At 41.1% G+C, this 17,372-nt stretch overlaps 1 protein-coding gene across 1 annotated transcript in view; it reads right to left on the bottom strand.

The window, feature by feature from the left end:
• The window catches only part of dcc (DCC netrin 1 receptor), an 897,707-nt gene that overhangs the window by 107,287 nt on the left and 773,048 nt on the right, over window positions 1-17,372 (bottom strand). The window contains exons 18-21 of the mRNA XM_059988663.1: window positions 16,921-17,059; window positions 14,550-14,657; window positions 9,620-9,814; window positions 7,565-7,597 (exon numbers count right to left, since the gene is read on the bottom strand). Coding sequence (XP_059844646.1) covers window positions 7,565-7,597; window positions 9,620-9,814; window positions 14,550-14,657; window positions 16,921-17,059 — 475 coding nt within the window. The remainder of the gene's footprint in view (window positions 1-7,564; window positions 7,598-9,619; window positions 9,815-14,549; window positions 14,658-16,920; window positions 17,060-17,372) is intronic.

Raw genomic sequence — 17,372 nt, forward strand, 5'->3', positions numbered from 1 at the left:
ACGAGTGGGTGTAGGGATAGGAGGTTTAAGATCAGGGTTTTCCTACTCCTAGATGAGGCCGATGAGCCCAATCTATCCAAAGGAATTCCTGCTCTGGAGACTGCTGTGAATGAAAATCTCAAAAGATCAGCAGTTTCTGAGATACTCAAACCACCCCACAAGGCACCAACAAGCATTCTGTAGTCAAAGTCACCGAAATCAAATTTCTTCCTCATTCTGTTGTTTGGTCTGAACAACTAGACCTCTTGTCCATGGCACGACCCACCCAGCCAACACAATTTTTTTCCCTCTTCAGAAGGTTCAGAAGCGTGAAGATTCATATGGCCAGATTTGGGAACAGCTTCTTTCCAACTGTGATAAGACTGCTGAACGGATCCTGACCCGGATCTGGGCCGTACCTTCCAAATATCCGGACCTGACTTGCACTACCTTACTTTCCCTTTTCTATTTTGTAATTATGATTTATAATTTAAATTTTTATTATATTTACTTTGATTTCTACTTCAGGGAGTGCAAAGTGCAGAATCAAATATCACTGTGATGATTGTTCGCTCTAGTATCAATTGTTTGGTGACAATAAAGTAAAATAGAAAGTATAAGTATAAGTATGTCTGCAGACTTTTATGTATTGAGTTGCTGCCACATGATTGGCAGATTAGATTTTTGCAATAAGGAGCAGTTTCTAATGGCGTACCCAATAAAGTTGAGTGTATAACATTGAACAAACTTAATTGCTCACAGCTAAAGTATTTTAAAAGTTGGATTTATGTGTCCTCTGGTGATTTTACCTCACTCTGTGCCTAGTACACTCTTTCTTTTCATTTGCATTCCTCCATTTGCGACAATTACTTGCTTAAGACTTTCTCTTCAAAGGGAAAATATAAAGGTTATAATAAAGAGTCAAGGTGGAGTTCATCGAGCTAAATTCAATTGAATTAATGTCCAGCTGTGTTGTGCCTTTCACATTCTGATTCCCCTTTCTCTTTGTAAATCTTTCATTTTTTTTCTTGCGTCTCTCTCACTTTTTGTCTCTGACAAACGCCATTTCACTCAATTTCTCAACTGGTATTTTTGACATTTTGCTGAGTCTTCACTGGACAGGAACTTCTGCTGACAAAGGGGAAAGTAGTGCACACTGAAAATAATAAAACTGCTGTGAGTGGTGAAAACTGCTGAGATCGCATTAACTATCCCCTCTCCAAAAATTATTTGTGGTTCATTTACCACAGTGTTTGGTTTCACAGCAATGCCTTCCAAACACAAGAGCTTAAACAGAAACTGCAATGACTGGGTCTTTCAAAGCAGGATTTGGACTGGTACTTGAGGCTAAATAATGCACAGGGTTTGAGAGAGAGAGGGAGAAAGAGTGAGACAGAGACAGAAAGAGAGGGAGGAGAGAGAAGACAGAGAAAAGGGGAGGGAGAGAGGGAGAGAGAGAGTGAGAGAGACTGAGAAGACTGGGGAAGAGGGAAAGAAAAGAGAGAGATGGAGGGGAGTAGAGAGAGAGAAAGATAGAAACAACAACAGAAAGAGAGGGTCTCTCTCACACACACACAAAGATAAAGAGTCAGAGAGACAAAGAGAGGGTGAGAACTAGAGGGAAAGAGAGAGGGAGGGAGACAAGGAAGGAGGGTGACAGTGTGTGAATGAGAGCAAGAGAGAGATAGTGATAGAGAAAGAGACAAGATGCAGGGGGAGAGGGAAAGAAGTGAGACAGATGGAGATGGGGTGAGGGGGTAGGGAGAGAGAGAGAAAGAAAGAGAGAGCAACAAAGAGGTGTGGAGAGGGAGGGAGAGAGAGAGAGGACAGAAAGAGGGGAGAGGAATTGAAACAGACAAAAAGAACGATGTAGAGACACTCACAAAGATAGAAAGGCAGAGTGACAGAGGGAGAGAGAGAGGGTGAAAAATAGAGAAGAGAAAGGGAGGGAGGGAAACAAGGAAGGGGAGAGGGAGAGTGTGTGAATGAGAGAGAGCGAGAGAGAGAGAGAGAGAGAAATTGACTGGATTAGTCTACACAGAACTGACATGAAGTTAATCAGCCAAATAAACCCTTCTGTCCTGTTACAGTTCTATGGTTCTATGACTTTATGACTAGATCTTATGGCCCCTGAAGCCAGCGCGGAATGAGCCTGTCTCATTCAATAAAATAAGACCATAAGACATAAGAGTAGAATTAGGCCATTTGTCCCATCAGGCCTGCTCTGCTATTCCATCATGGCTGATTTATTTTTCCTCTCAACCTCATTCCCCTGTCTTCTCCCATAACCTTTGACACCCTTACTAATGAAGAAACTATCAAAGTCTGTGTTAACTATATTCATTGACTTGGGCTCCACAGCTGTCTGTGGCAATGAATTCCACAGATTCACCACCCTCTGACTAAAGATATTCCCCCTCCTCTCTGTTCTAAAGGGATGTCCTTCTATTCTGAGTCCGTACCCTCTGATCCTATAGGGGATTTCCCCTCCACATCACCTTTATCTGGGACTTTCAATATTCAGTAGGTTTCAATGAGATCTCCCTCTCATTCTTCTCCACAGTACAGGCGACCTGGGCTCAATTCCCGCTGCTGGCTGTAAGGAGTTTGTAGGTTCTCCCCGTGACCATGTGGGTTTCCTCCGTGAGCCCCAGTTTCCTGCTACAATCCAAAGAAGTGCCAGCTGGTGGGTTAATTGGTCATTGTAAATTTTCCTGTGATTAGGCTCAGATTAAATCGGGGGATTGCTGGGCGGAGAGGCTCGAAGGGCCGTAAGGGTCAATTTTGCACGGCATCTCAATAAATGAATACAATAAGTTGTTCTTTTCTTGCATCATCCTAAAATCTATCATGAGCATCAATAACCCTCTGTGACTGGGATTGTCAGAGTAAAGAATCATCTCATTATTTCAGTACTCCACCATTTTTCCTGAGACTATGAACCCCTCTCCAACCTGAGAAAGGTTGTGCAGCTCAGACTCCAGCACTAGAGTGACAGACATCAGAATCATTATCACCGGCACGTGATGGGAAACTTGTTAACTTAGCAGCAGCAGTTCAATGCAATACATAGTCCACATAGTCCAGCACAGAAAAAAAAATAGAAATAATAATAAATAAACAATTAATTACATATATTGCATAGACTACAAAAAAAGTGCAAAAACAAAAATACTGTATATTTAAAAAAAAGTGAGGTAGTGTCCAAAGATTCAATAACCATTTAGAAATCGGATGGCAGAGGGGAAGAAGCTGTTCCTGAATTGCTGAGGCTTCTGTACCTCCTACTGATGGTAACAGTGGGAAAAGGGCATGTCTTGGGTACTGGATCCGTAATAATGGATGCTGCCTTTCTGAGACACCGCTCCCTGAAGATGTCCTGGGTACGTTGTAGGCTGGTACGAAGATGGAGTTGACTAGATTTAGAGCCTTCTGCAGCTTCTTTTGGTCCTGTGCAGTAGCCCCTCCATACCAGACAGTGACACAGCCTGTCAGAATGCTCTCCACAGTACAACTATAGAAGTTTTTGAGTGCATTTGTTGGCATGCCAAATCTCTTCAAACTCCTAATAAAGTATAGCCGTTGTCCTGCCTTCTTTTTAACTACATCAATATGTTGGACCAGGTTAGATCCTCAGAGATCTTGACACCCAGGAACCTGAAGCTGCTCACTCTCTCCAATTCTGATCCCTCTATGAGGATTGGTATGTGTTCCTTCGTCTTACCCTTCCTGAAGTCCACAATCAGCTCTTTCATCTTACTGACGCTGAGTGCCAGTTTGTTGCTGCGACACCACTCCACTAGTTGGCATATCTCACTCCTGTTTGCCCTGTTGTCACTACTTGAGATTCTACCAACAATAGTTGTATCGTTGGCAAATCTATAGATGGTATTTGAGCTAAGCCTAGCCACACAGTCATGGGTATATAGAGAGTAGAGCAGTGGGCTAAGCACACACCCCTGAGGTGCGCCAATGTTGATCATCAGTGAGGAGTATATGCTATCACTAATCTGTGGTCTTCTGGTTAGGAAGTTGAGGATCCAATTGCAGAGGGAGGTACAGAGGCCCAGGTTCTGCAACTTCTCAATCATAATTGTGGGAATGATGGTATTAAATGCTGAGCAATAATTCTATGAACAGCATTGTGATGTAGGTGTTTGTGTTGTCGGGGTAGTCTAAAGCTGTGTGGAGAGCCATTGAGATTATGTCTGTCATTGACCTATCGTGGCGAAAGGCAAATTGCAATGGGTCCAAGTCCTTGCTGAGGCAGGAGTTCAGACTAGTCATGACCAACCTCTCAAAGCATTTCATTACTGTCGATGTGAGTGCTACTGGGCGATAGTCAGTCATTAAGGCAGCTCACATTATTCTCCTTAGGCACTGGTACAATTGTTGAGTTTTTGAAGCAAGTGGGAACTTCCACCCGTAGCAGTGAGAGGTTGAAAATGTCCTTGAATACTGTCACTAGATGGTTGGCACAGGTTTTCAGAGCCCTGCCAGGTACTCCATCGGGACCTTCTGCCTTGCAAGGGTTCACTCTCTTTGAAGACAGCCTAACATCAGCCTCTGAGACAGAGGTCACAGGGTCATCAGGTGCAGCAGGGATCTTCACAGCTGTAGTTGTGTTCTCCCTCTCAAAGTGTTCATGGAAGTCATTGAGTTCATCTGGTAGTGAAGCATCGCTGTCATTCATGCTATTGGGTTTCGCTTTGTAGGAAGTAATGTCTTACAGACCCTGCCAGAGTTGCCGTGCATCCGATGTCACCTCCAACCTCATTCAAAATTGTCTCCTCTTGAAATAGTCCTCTGCAAAACAAACCTGGTTTTCTTCTACACGCCTGGGTTGCCAGACCTGAATGCCACACATCTAGCCTTCAGCAGATGATGTACCTCCTGGTTCATCCATGACTTTTGCTTTGGGAATGTACAGCGAGTCTTTGTAGGCACACACTCATCCACACAGGGTATAATGAAGTTGGTAACAACTGCAGCATACTCATACAGGTTCAAAGATGAATCCCTGAATACAGTCCAGTCCATTGATTCAAAGCAGTCCTGTAGGTGTTCCTCTGTTTCTCTTGTCCATACCTTTTTGGTCCTCACTGCTGATGCTGCAGTCTTCAGTCTCTGCCTGTACTCAGGGAGTAGAAGTACAGCCAGGTGATCAGTCTTCCGAAGTGAGGGCATTCTTGATGGTGGTGTAGCAATGGTCCAGTGTGATGTTCCCTCTGGTACTGCAAGTGATCCGTTGGTGGTAGTTGATTTTTTTCAGACTGCATGTTTAAAATCTCCCAAAACGATGGTGAAGGCATTAGGGTGCACTGTTTCGTGCACGTTGATCCCATTACTCAGATCATCTAAAGCCTGCTTGACATTGGCCTGAAGTGGAATGTAAACTGCTACCAAAATGACCGCAGAGAACTCCTGTGGTAGGTAAAAGGAATGACACTTTACTGCAAGATATTCCAGGTCTGGTGAGCAAAATTGGGACAGCACTGATATATTTGTGCACCAAGAAGAGTTGATCATGAGGCATACCCCTCCATATCTGCTTTTGAGAGACTCTATAGATCTATCCTGATGGTGTATAGTACACCCGTCGCTCTGAATTGCTGCATCCAGTACGGAAGGGGTTAACCAGGATTCCATGAAGCAAAGGACACAGCACCCTGGCTCTTAGGTCATCGATTTTATTCACCAGAAACTATACACGTTCACCAGCAAGATAGTTGGTATATGGAGTTTAAATGTTTCCTTAAATGCGCTCGTAACCCAGATCTACACCTGCGCTTCCTCTGAGGTGTCCTCCGTGGGCCCTTCCAACCACAATCAGTGTTGTTTCTGTCAGTTTTAAGCAGCGATAGTTCGTTTAAATGCATTAAGACACCTTTGTTGACTGTGCTGCCCTTGAAAGCAGTTTTGATTTTTTAGCTGTATCAGGCTGAAATGGAAACACAGAAACAAAGAAACCCTACAGCACAATACAGGCCCTTTGGCCCACAAAGCTGTGCCGAATGTGTCCTTACCTTAGAACTACCTAGGCTTACCCATATCCCTCTATTTTCCCTAAGCTCCATGTACCTATCCAAAAGTCTCTTAAAAGACCCTATCGTTTCCATCTCCACCACTGCTGCTGGCAGCCCATTCCACGCACTCACCACTCTCTGTGTAAAAAACTTACCCCTGACTTCTCCTCTGTACCTACTTCCAAGCACCTTAAAACTGTGCCCTCTCGTGCTAGCCACTTCAGCTCTGGGGAAAAGCCTCTGACTATCCACATGATCAACCATTCTCATAAGGCACGCTTCCCAATCCAGGCAACATCCTTCTAAATCTCCTCTGCTTCATCCCCTCTGCAATCAGATTTTGGAATGTTCCATGAATCTATAAACATTACTTCACTATTTTGCTCCCTTTCTGATCTACTGATTTAATTTTTAAGATGTATTCCATATTATAACTTATAGTTTTTTATGTCTTGCTCTGTACTGTGACCACAAAACAACAAATTTCACAACATATGTCAGTGGTAATAAACGTAATTCTGATTCTGACAGGAAGCATTTTAGAAAGTGATTTGTTCCTTTGATGTTTAAGATAATTGGATTGTGTGCATGATATGCACAGTATATACTTGTTCATACCTTAATAACACTAATTCAAAGATCTTTGATTACAAGGGGAAAGTAGATAAAAGAGTGGTTCATTTCGTAACAACCAAAATCCAGAGCTTTTATCTGACTATCATATGCACTCATTCAAGGATTATTCGTAAATTGCATTTTTGTAAGAGGACTGAAAGGAAATCAGTTTATTGAAGCATCTGACTGGCAAGAAGAAGAACCATCTTCTGCTGATGAAGACTACCTATTTGGTAAGCATCAAGATTCAGCTTGGTGGCATAGTGGTTAGTACGATCTTATTGTAGATTGGGGTGGTCAAAGCTCAGAGTTCAATTCCAGTGTCCTCTATAAGGAATCTCTGTATGTCCTCCCTGTGGAATGTGTGAGCGTTCCCTGGCTGTTCAGGTTTCCTCCCACAATTCACATATCTAGTAGGTTAATTAGTCATTGTAAATTGTCCTATGATTAGAACAGGGTGTTAAATTGGAGTTGTTGGGGGTTGCTTGGTTGGTGCAGTGAGAAGGACTCCACGCCACATCACTAAATAAATAGATAAATGTTCTCAGCCCGAAACATCGACAGCGCTTCTCCCTATAGATGCTGCCTAGCCTGCTGTGTTCCACCAGCATTTTGTGTGTGTTGTTGTTTGAATTTCCAGCATCTGCAGATTTCCTCGTGTTTGCTCAGATAAATGTTTTGTTGGGTTGTTGTCCAATCTTAGCAATTTACTTGCAAAATTTTGTCACTATGCGAGGAGACATCATCAGTACACTGAGCTACATATCTTACAAATGATTTCCAAATAAATAAACATTTTTATTAAACACCAGGAGAGTGGCTTTTCCTTTCTATAAATAGTTTTGCAGAATCGGTGTTAAACAATGTCAGACAATGGAATTCATCATTTCTTATTGCACATTTCTCAGTCAATCTGAAAAGTAGATGGACAGAAATCACTCTACCTTGGTCATTGGCCATTTTGTCAGGGTGTTCAACTGTAAGAAAAGACAACATTATTAGAATGTGACATTTAAGACACAGGCCTCAATACAGAAATAAAGTGAGATGAATCACATATTGCCAGAAATGTTACCCTAGTAACTAACACAAAGGAAACAGGAGCAGTTCTTCATTTGCACTTCAGATAGACTCATGAGAACAAAATATGTAGTCAGCTGCAGAGAATATGCATCACCGGGCTCACCTGAGAGACTTCATTAAACACTTTGGGCCTAACCTGACTACAAAGCAAAGCCTTCAGATTTGCAAAGCAAAATAAAAATAATCTTAGGGAAAAATCTTTCTAAAGTAAAAATTCCCAAGTCAAATCTAATCCATTCTGCATCTTTTACCTGAATGCTTTTCAAGTGGAAAATTTAATGTTGGCTCTAAGCCTTAGGTCCCACACCATCAGATTCAGCAACAGTTGTTACCCCTCAACTATCAGGCTCCTGATCCAGCGAGGATAATTTCACTCACCTCAACTCTGAATTGATTCCACAATCTATGGGCTTGCTTTCAAAGGGTCTACAACTCATTTTCTCAGTACTATTTATTTATTTTTCATTATTTGCTCTGTTTGTCTTTTGCATATTGTTTGTCAGCCTTTGTGTGTAGCTTTTCATTGCTTCTATTGTAGCTCTCTGTTCTACTGTGAATGACTGCAAGAAAATGAATCTCTGGGTTGTATATGCTGACATATATGTACTTTGATAATAAATTTACTTTGAACTAAATGTTAGAGATGAATCACATCTTGAAAGGGAAGATGAATTTCTGAGCAGGGTTAAAATTCCATAAACCTGTTGAGACTGCGACACAGCTTGTTGCAAATGTCTGTGTAATTGCTTCTCACTAATGTATAAGATACATCTATCTTTGTTGATTTTATCATTATCACTGATTACCACTTGTGTACAGATTTATTATAAAATGCAGGTCTGGTTTGGTATTATGTTAAGTCTGTGGATGTCTATTCAAAATGCCTATAGATGCATAAACAGCTTAAAGGGCTTTGAAACATTATTCACTTACTAAAATGGGTCACAAGGGATGCTACTTTATGCTAATTTTATTAAGTTGCACAGAGCAAAATTCTATTTAAAAAAAAAGACTGAAAACATTCAAATATATGCATGCCAAACTAACCAGTTCCATCATAGGTACTAGCCTCCCCAGCACTGAAAACATTTTCAAAGGCAATGCCTTAAAAAGGTGACATCCATCGACATGCACCCTTCTCATTGTTTCCATCAAGGAAGAGGTACAGGAGCCTGAACACACTCAATGATTCAGGAACACCTTCTTCCCCTCTGCCATCAGATTTCTGAATGGACATTGAACCCATAAAAACTTTGGTTTTACTCTTTTTTTGCACTACTTGTTCAATTTAAATTTTAATATATATTTCCTATTGTAATTTATAGTTTCTTATTTACATATTCCTCGAGGAGGGCCACAATCTTGTTGTGGTTTTGAGGTTTGTGTGCCTCAATGACCTGGAGAGCTATGCTGGCTAGAGTCAGGGCTTTATACTTTGGCTCTTGGTAGGGTCACCCATGCCAAACAGGTGAAAGGGTAGCAGTCAGACCAAGAGTGGTCTACTAGTCCTGCAGATTTGAAACTGGTCAAACAAAACTTTTGTGGGAACAGCAATTAAGAATCCTTCTACATCTCAGAGTGACGGTATTCCTGAGTCTCCACCCAGGACTTGCATGGCTGACAGTGGTGGAAACAGAGACTAAGCTACTGACATAATGAAGGCAGCTGTGAACGCCACCAGTGATGGAAGACCTTCATTACTGAAGCATTAAAAAGCACAGAAGAAGCCATGGTCATCCACTGCAACCAAGGAAGACTACTTATACCATTGGATCCAGACTTCTGAGGTCCAGAGTGGAATCTGTCTCAGTGCAATGGCTTTTCCAATTCAACAACTCTAACGTACGAGTTTTAATGTCATCATCGGACACGATAGACAACCAACAAACAACAAAAAAAAAACAATCTGACCTAACCTTTGGGTGTTTTGAACAGAATAGGATCAGACAGCGGTCCCAGGCCTTTGGCATTTCGTCCCTGGATCCGAAAATAGTAGACAGTGTCCAGGTTGAGGTCCATGATCTGGTGGGTCAGTCTGTCACCACTGACCAATTCAATTAACCATTCATCAATCGGCGCATTCTTCTCAATCGTGTAAAACAACGTATATCCTAAAGGTAAAAGAGTGATTAGGATTACTCAGTTCAAAGTAAATTTACTATTGAAATATGTATATGTCACCATACACTACCCTGAGATACATTTTCTTTTGGGAATTTATAGTAAATACAAAGAAACATAATATAACTTATGAAAAACTATACACAAACAATCAATACAGAAAAGAGAACAAATTGTGCAAATTGTACAAAACAAGGATAATAATAATAATAATAAAATTAATACTGAGAACATGAGTTGTAGAATCCTTCTGTGCGTCTGTAGTTTGTGGAATCAGTTCAGTGTTGAGTTGAGTGAAGTGATCCCCTCTGGTTCAAGAGCCTAATGGTTGAGGGGTGAAAGCAGTTCCTGAACCTGGTGTTGTAGGATCTAAGGCTCCTGTACCTCCTTCCTGGTGGTAGTAGTGAGAAGAAAACATGGTGGCAGTCCTTGATGATGGAGGCTGCTTTCTAGTGGCAGGGATCCTTGATAAGGAGGGCTTTGCCTGGGATGTATCCATTACTTGTTCTAGGATTTTCCATTTTTGGGTATTGGTGATTCCATACCATGCTGTGATGGAAGCAGTCACAGTTCTCTCCACTGTAGAAGTTTGACATGCTGAATATGTGCAAAGCTCTGATCTAGTACAGGTGCTGCCGTGACTTCTCCGCCATGGCACTTACGTGTTGTATATGATGGTACTCAGTCACAGTACTGCAACAATAACTTGGAGTATTTTGATGTTTTGCAATGTACTGTAGCCATCCCGATACATGTCAGTGATGATAAACTTGATTCTGATTCTAGGGGGTTTGTAGACTCAGCATCCACACAGGGAACATGATGGGGTCACGCCTTTCCTTTCTGTGAAGCTCGCTGTGTTGACATTGCGGACGGGAATACAATATTATCACACTACAAGTTTTCTCTTTAATGGAGGGGATTTTCAATATCATAAGTAAGAGAGAAGTAGGTCAGCTCATAAATGTATTCCCACCAATTAATAGCCTGATCTGGTCCTGACTTATAAACAATCCTACATTCTCTTTCTACACTTGGCTCCCATGATGAATCCCACGTTAACCAGAGAACACACAATGTAGTACAGTACAACACAGGAATAGGCCCTTCGGTCCACAATGCTATGCTGATCCAATTAAATTATTAATCAAATGGGCAATCTCCTCTGCCTACACAATGTCCATATCCTTACATTTTCCTCACATTCATGTGCCTATCTAAACATCTCTTAAAATTCCCTAATGTATCTGTATCAGTGCATTCCAGGCACCCACCATTCTCTGTGTGAAAAAAACCCTGCCCTTCACCTGTCCTTTTGAAATTACTTCCTCTCACCTTAAATACATGCCTTCTGGTATTAGACATTTCAACTCTGGGAAACAGATACTCTGTCCACTCTGTCTACGCTCTCGTAATCTTATAAACCTCTATCAGATCTCTGCTCAGCCTCTGCCACTCCAAAGAAAACAACCCAAGTTTATCCAGCCTCTAGTTATAGCACAATACCTCTAATCCAGGAACATCCTGGTAAACCTCTTCTGCACCTTCTACAAAGCCTCAACATCCTTCCTATAACAAGGTGACCAGAACTATATGCAGTGCTCCAGATGTGTCCTAACTAGAGTTTTGTCAAGTTGCAACATAACTTACTGACCTTTGAACGCAATGCTTTGATGAATAAAGGCAAGCATGTCATATGTCTTCCTAACCACCCTATCAACCTGTGTAGCTGTTTTCAGGGAGCTATCAACTTGGATTCCAAGATCCCTCTGCTCATCAACACTGTTAAGGATCTTGTCCTTCACAACTCTTTACATTTGACTTATCAAGGTGCAAAACTTCACATTTGGCCGGGTTAAACTCCATCTGCCATTTTTCTGTCCATATCTATAACTGACCTTTATCCTGCCATATTCTTTGCCAGTCTTCTACACTATCCGCAACACTACCAGTCTTCGTATCATCTGCAAACTTACCAACTCGCTCATCCACATTGTTATTCAGGTCATTTATGTACATCACAGACAGTGGAGGTGCCAGTACAGATCCCTGTGGAATACCACCGATTACAGGCTACAAGCCAGTGTAAGTCCCTTTGACCTCTACTCTGTCTTCTATGGGGAAGCTAGTCAGAATCCAGACGGCTGAATTCAAATGTTGTTTAAATGTCTGTCAGTCTCCACCGTGAATATATTAAATAATTCCAGCTCCATAGCTTCTGTTGTAGAAAATCCTGGTGATTAAAATCCCCGTGAAAGAAGAAATTCCACTTGACCTTGGACTGAAATGCATAACCCCTGGCTCTGATACTCTGCCCTAGGGTTAGTGAGTTGTGGGCATGCTAGGTTGGCATTGGAAGCTTGCCCACACCTGTGGGCTGCCTCCAGCACAACCTCAAACTGTGGCGGTCGTTGACACAAATTATGCTTTTCACTGTATGCATTTACATTTTGACATACATGTGACAAATTAAGCTAATATTTATTTTCATCTCTTGTTCTAGATACTAACAGTACTGCCAGTAGGAGTCTGAAGGCCCACACTCAAAGATTTAGGAACAGCTTCTTCCCCTCTGCCATCAGATTTCTGAACAGTCCATAAACCCATGAACACTACATCAATATTCCCCTTTTGCACTATTTATTTATTTAATCTCTTATTGTAAACTGGAGTAATTTCTTTTTACGTATGCAGTGCACTGCTCTCACAAAACATCTAATTTCATGGCATACATCAGTTATAATCAACTTGATTCTGATTCTGATTCTAAGAGGATAGCCCGCTCATCATCAATGAGTATCGATCTAATCTCTCCCCTCTTCTAACCTCAACAGTCCATCTCTGACATCAACTGATGAGCCTTCTCTGTGCTACCTTGGATATGGAGACCAGATATACACTGTAGACCAAGTATAGTCTCAGCAGTACTCAATACTTCCATGCTGTTGTACTCCACAGATTTCTACAGATGTACCTTGGAGAGCATTCTGACTGGTTGCATCTCTGTCTGGCATCAAGGTGCCACTGCACAGGATCAGAAAAAGTTGGAGAAAGCTGTAAACTCAGCCAGTTCCATCATGGGCACTTGACTCTCCTGCCAGTAAACAAAATGTCACCCCCCCCAACCCCCCCACCCTGTCTATTCCCCATTCTGACCTTTTACCTCTTCTCACTTGCCTGGATCCTCCTTCCCTTTCTCCTCTGGTGCACTCTCCTCTCCTATCAAATTCCTTCTTTTCTAGCCCTTGACCTTTCCCACCCATGTGGCATCACCTATCATCTTTCAGCTAGCTTCCTTCCCCTCCCACCACTTTTTATTCTGGCATCTTACCCATTCCTCCTCAGTCCTGAAGAAAGGTCTTGGCACGAAACGGCAACTTTCTATTCATTTCCATCGATGCTGTCTGACCTGACCTGTCCTCCAGCATTTTGTGTGTGTTCCTTTAGATTTCCAGCATGTGCAGACTTTATACATGTACATATATTTCTTAATGTGATTTATACTTCTGTTATTATGTATTGCAATGTACTGCTACAACAGCACAACACATTTCATGACATATGCCAGAGATATTAAACCTGATTCTAATTTTGATTTCTGATCTGATTCTGAAAATAATGAACACAAGAGATTCTGCAGATGGTGAAAATCCAGAGCAAAACACATACAAAATTCTGGAGGAACTCAGCAGGTCGGGCAGCATGAACAGAGAAGAAGTAATAGCTGACATTTTGGGCTGAGACCCCTCATCAGAGAAACGGAACAATCCTCATCTCTGTGCCTATCTAAGAGTTGACAGAAAATGTCACATTTCATTGTATGTATCAATGTTTCACTGTACATGTGATAAATTAAGCCAACCTTTCTTTATCAAAATTCAATATTCAATACAGTTTACTGTCATTTCCAGTACACAAGTGTAAAGGAGAACAAAATAATTGTTACTCTAAATCTGATACAACACAAAATAGATTATGAACATAACAAAAGAAACACAATAAATATAAATACATAAGATAGCTTATATATAGATTGATTGAATGTCCATAAAGTGACTCTAGGCACAGGAGTGTCTGTATATAAGGTGACTCTGACAGGAAATGATAAAGTACTGGTGGTTGGGGGTGCAGATAGGAGGATTATTGGATGGAGGTGTTGATCAGCCTTACTGCTTGGGGAAAATAACTGTTTTTGCATCTGGCATGGATGCTACATAATCTCCCCCTGATGGGAGTGGATAAACAGTCGATGAGCAGGGTGTGTGGGATCCTTCATGCTGTTGTTGGCCCTTCCCCGGCATTTTTCTATACAATATATATATATGTCTTTCTGCAGATATACTGTGTGTGTGTGTAAGTCACGCAGCGATATTAATTCCACTGTTTGTTCCCCTCTATCAGTCTTATTTTATTACATTTTATTACATTTCGGGAGTTACTAGCTGTAATTCACTATCCAAAAGATCCATCAGAGGTGCAAATATTATTTGGGAAGTTTTTAGGAGAAGAATCAACTGGAAAATGAAGTGATATTAAACACAATATTTGGAAACATGAATTTGAAATTAATAATTAAGTAGAATTTTATTAAAAATAAAACAAGTAGGAAAAGGTATGATTTAATTTCTAATTGCTTTCCTTAAGTTTTGGCCAATGGGATTTGTAAAGTTGTTTCTGAATTGTACCTAGGGTAACAGTTTATTAGAAATGAAGTGTTGCTTTTACCTGTAATTTTTCCGTTGGCCTCCAATGGTGGCTGCCAGCTTACGATGACGGCTCGAGGCTTTCCTTCCCTGTTAATAACTGTCAGGTCCTTCGGGGCTGAGGTAGGAGCTATTATTGAAGTGCAAAACAGAGGATTGGAAAGAGAGAACAGCATTATACAAACTGTGGATCACTACTGCTGAACAATGGTAATGATACTGGCAAGACCAAGTGAAATGAGTCACAATTCCCATCAGAACACTTCTAAATACAAAGCAGTGTGTACACTTTTAGCTTTTCTAATTTTTCTTAAGATTCTTTTTACATCCTTTATATTCCTCGAGCACCTCATTTACTCCATGCTGCCTATATTTATTATAGATATCTCTCTTTTTCCCAACCAAGTTTCCAATATCCTTTGAAAACCACGGCTCTCTCAAATTTTTAACCTTTCATTTCAACCTAACAGGAATATAAAGATTCTGTACCCTCAAAATTTCACCTTTAAATGATCTCCATTTCTCTATTACATCCTTCCCATAAACAAATTGTCCCAATCCATTCCTTCTAAATCCTTTCGCATCTCCTCAAAGTTAACCTTTCTCCAATCAAAAATATGAACCTTGGGTCCAGACCTATCCTTCTCCATAATTATATTGAAACTAATGGCATTGTGATCACTGGACCCGAAGTGCTCCCCAACACATACCTCCTCACCTGTCCTAACTCATTCCCTAACAGGAGATCCAACACTGCCCCTTCTCTAGTTGGCACCTCTATGTATTGCTGCAAAAAACTATCCTGCACACATTTTACAAACTCCAAACCATTCAGCACTTTTAAAGTATGGGCTTCCCAGTCTATGTGTGGAAAATTAAAATCTCCCATAATCACAACCCTGTGCTTACTACAAATATCTGCTATCTCCTTACAAACCTGCTCCTCTAATTCTCCCTCCCCATTAGGTTGTCTATAATACACCCCTAGAAGTGTTACTACACCTTTTCCATTCCTCAATTCCACCCAAATAGTCTCCCTAGACGAGCCCTCTAATCTATCCTGCCAGAGCATCGCTGTAATATTTTCTCTGACAAGCAATACAACACCTCCCCCTCTTGCCCCTTCGATTCTATCACAGCTGAAGCAACGAAATCCAGGAATATTTAGTTGCCAATCACACCGCTCCTGCAACCATGTTTCACTAATAACTACAACATCATATTTCCTGGTATCAATCCATGCTCTCTCATCCACCTTTCTTACAATGCTCCTAGCATTGAAATAAATGCATTTAGGAAATTCTCCATCTCTTACTCTCTGTTTATCACTAACAGTGCAAACAACTTTACTATCTTCTTTTTCATCTACTCTGTCTAGGACTTTGCAATATTTGATAGGTCTCCCCTCATTCTTCTAAACTCCAGAGAGTACAGGCCCAGAGCCATCGATGTTCTATGTATGATTGAATTAATTTGCAAGTGTAGCAATGATATCTTTTCACTAATGGTCAAGATCACCAACATTGTGAACACATGCTCAGAGGCTGAAGCACTTTCCTATATAAATGACAGAGAATGAATAATCTTCTCATATGATCTACAGCCAAAATAAATTTGCTCAAAATTGGGTCTGGTTTACAGTTTAACATTGAAATGTTGCTTTCATTTTTAGTCGTGCCTCTATTGATGGCAAATAGTGCAGTAATAAAGGTCCCCCATCTCTGTCTGTCCATATAGTCACACATAGATATAGAAGCATCCTTCATTACTGTTTCCATAACCAGTCAGAGTTGTTAGCCCTGAGCTGAACCCTTGACCTGGAGGACCACTCTTGGTCTGGCCTCTACCCTTTGATCTGTCTGGCATGGGTGACCCTACCAAGAGTCAAAGCATAAAGCCCTGACTCTAGCCAGCATATATCTTTCAATCATTGAGGCACAAAAGCCTCCAAACTCTATGCAAAGGTTGTCGATCTCTTGGAGGAGAAGGACGGACCTCTAACAAACTGGACCCAAATGCAGATACAATTGTGCAGACTTTACCATTGCCTGGGCCCGGGAGTGGAAGACAAACTGTTCTTGTGCTCTCTGGTTCTAACTTCTCTAGTTCCAGGTAAAGCTGTAACAGGGTACAACTATATTTTACATTTGCATTTTGAACTGTCCATATATTTGGTGAATAAAGAGACAATTAATGTTTCATGACTGAACATGAGTTTGACATGCACAAAAAATGCTGGAAGAACTCATCTATTGGCAGCATCTACGGTGGGGGTTAAACAGTTGACGTTCTGGGCTGAGACCCTTCATTAGCCTGCGTTTGTCCAAGAAGACGTACCAAGATGATTAGAACAACTGGGCTTTCCACAATTAAGATAATTTGCAAAGACTTACCAGCCTCATATGTTGTAGCATGTGCTGTCATGCTCCATGTGCTCGACCTCCGACCTTTGGTCACCATGATCGAAAATTCATACATGGTATTGGGTTTGAGATTCGTCACTGTGTGACTCAATGTTGTTGCCTCAGCGGACTGTACAAGAAAAGGACAGAAAACCGATTAATGACCACCAGTAAAGATGGTGGAATCCACTGACAAAAGTTAATACAGGCTACTCTGCATTATGACCATTCAATGAACAGAAACTTGCCTTTATAGAATGCACAAATCACTAACATATGGGTGAATCTCAGGGTTGTATATGGTGATGTATATATGCAATGCTAACAAATTTACTTTGATCTTTTGAACTTTGAAATTTCATGCTCATGGAATTTATATTCAGTGGCCAATTTTTATTAGGCACACATTACTGCTCGTTAATGCAAATATCTAACCAACCAAT

Source organism: Hypanus sabinus, chromosome 14 (genome assembly GCF_030144855.1).
Source record: "Hypanus sabinus isolate sHypSab1 chromosome 14, sHypSab1.hap1, whole genome shotgun sequence".
Classification (NCBI taxonomy): Eukaryota; Metazoa; Chordata; class Chondrichthyes; order Myliobatiformes; family Dasyatidae; genus Hypanus; species Hypanus sabinus.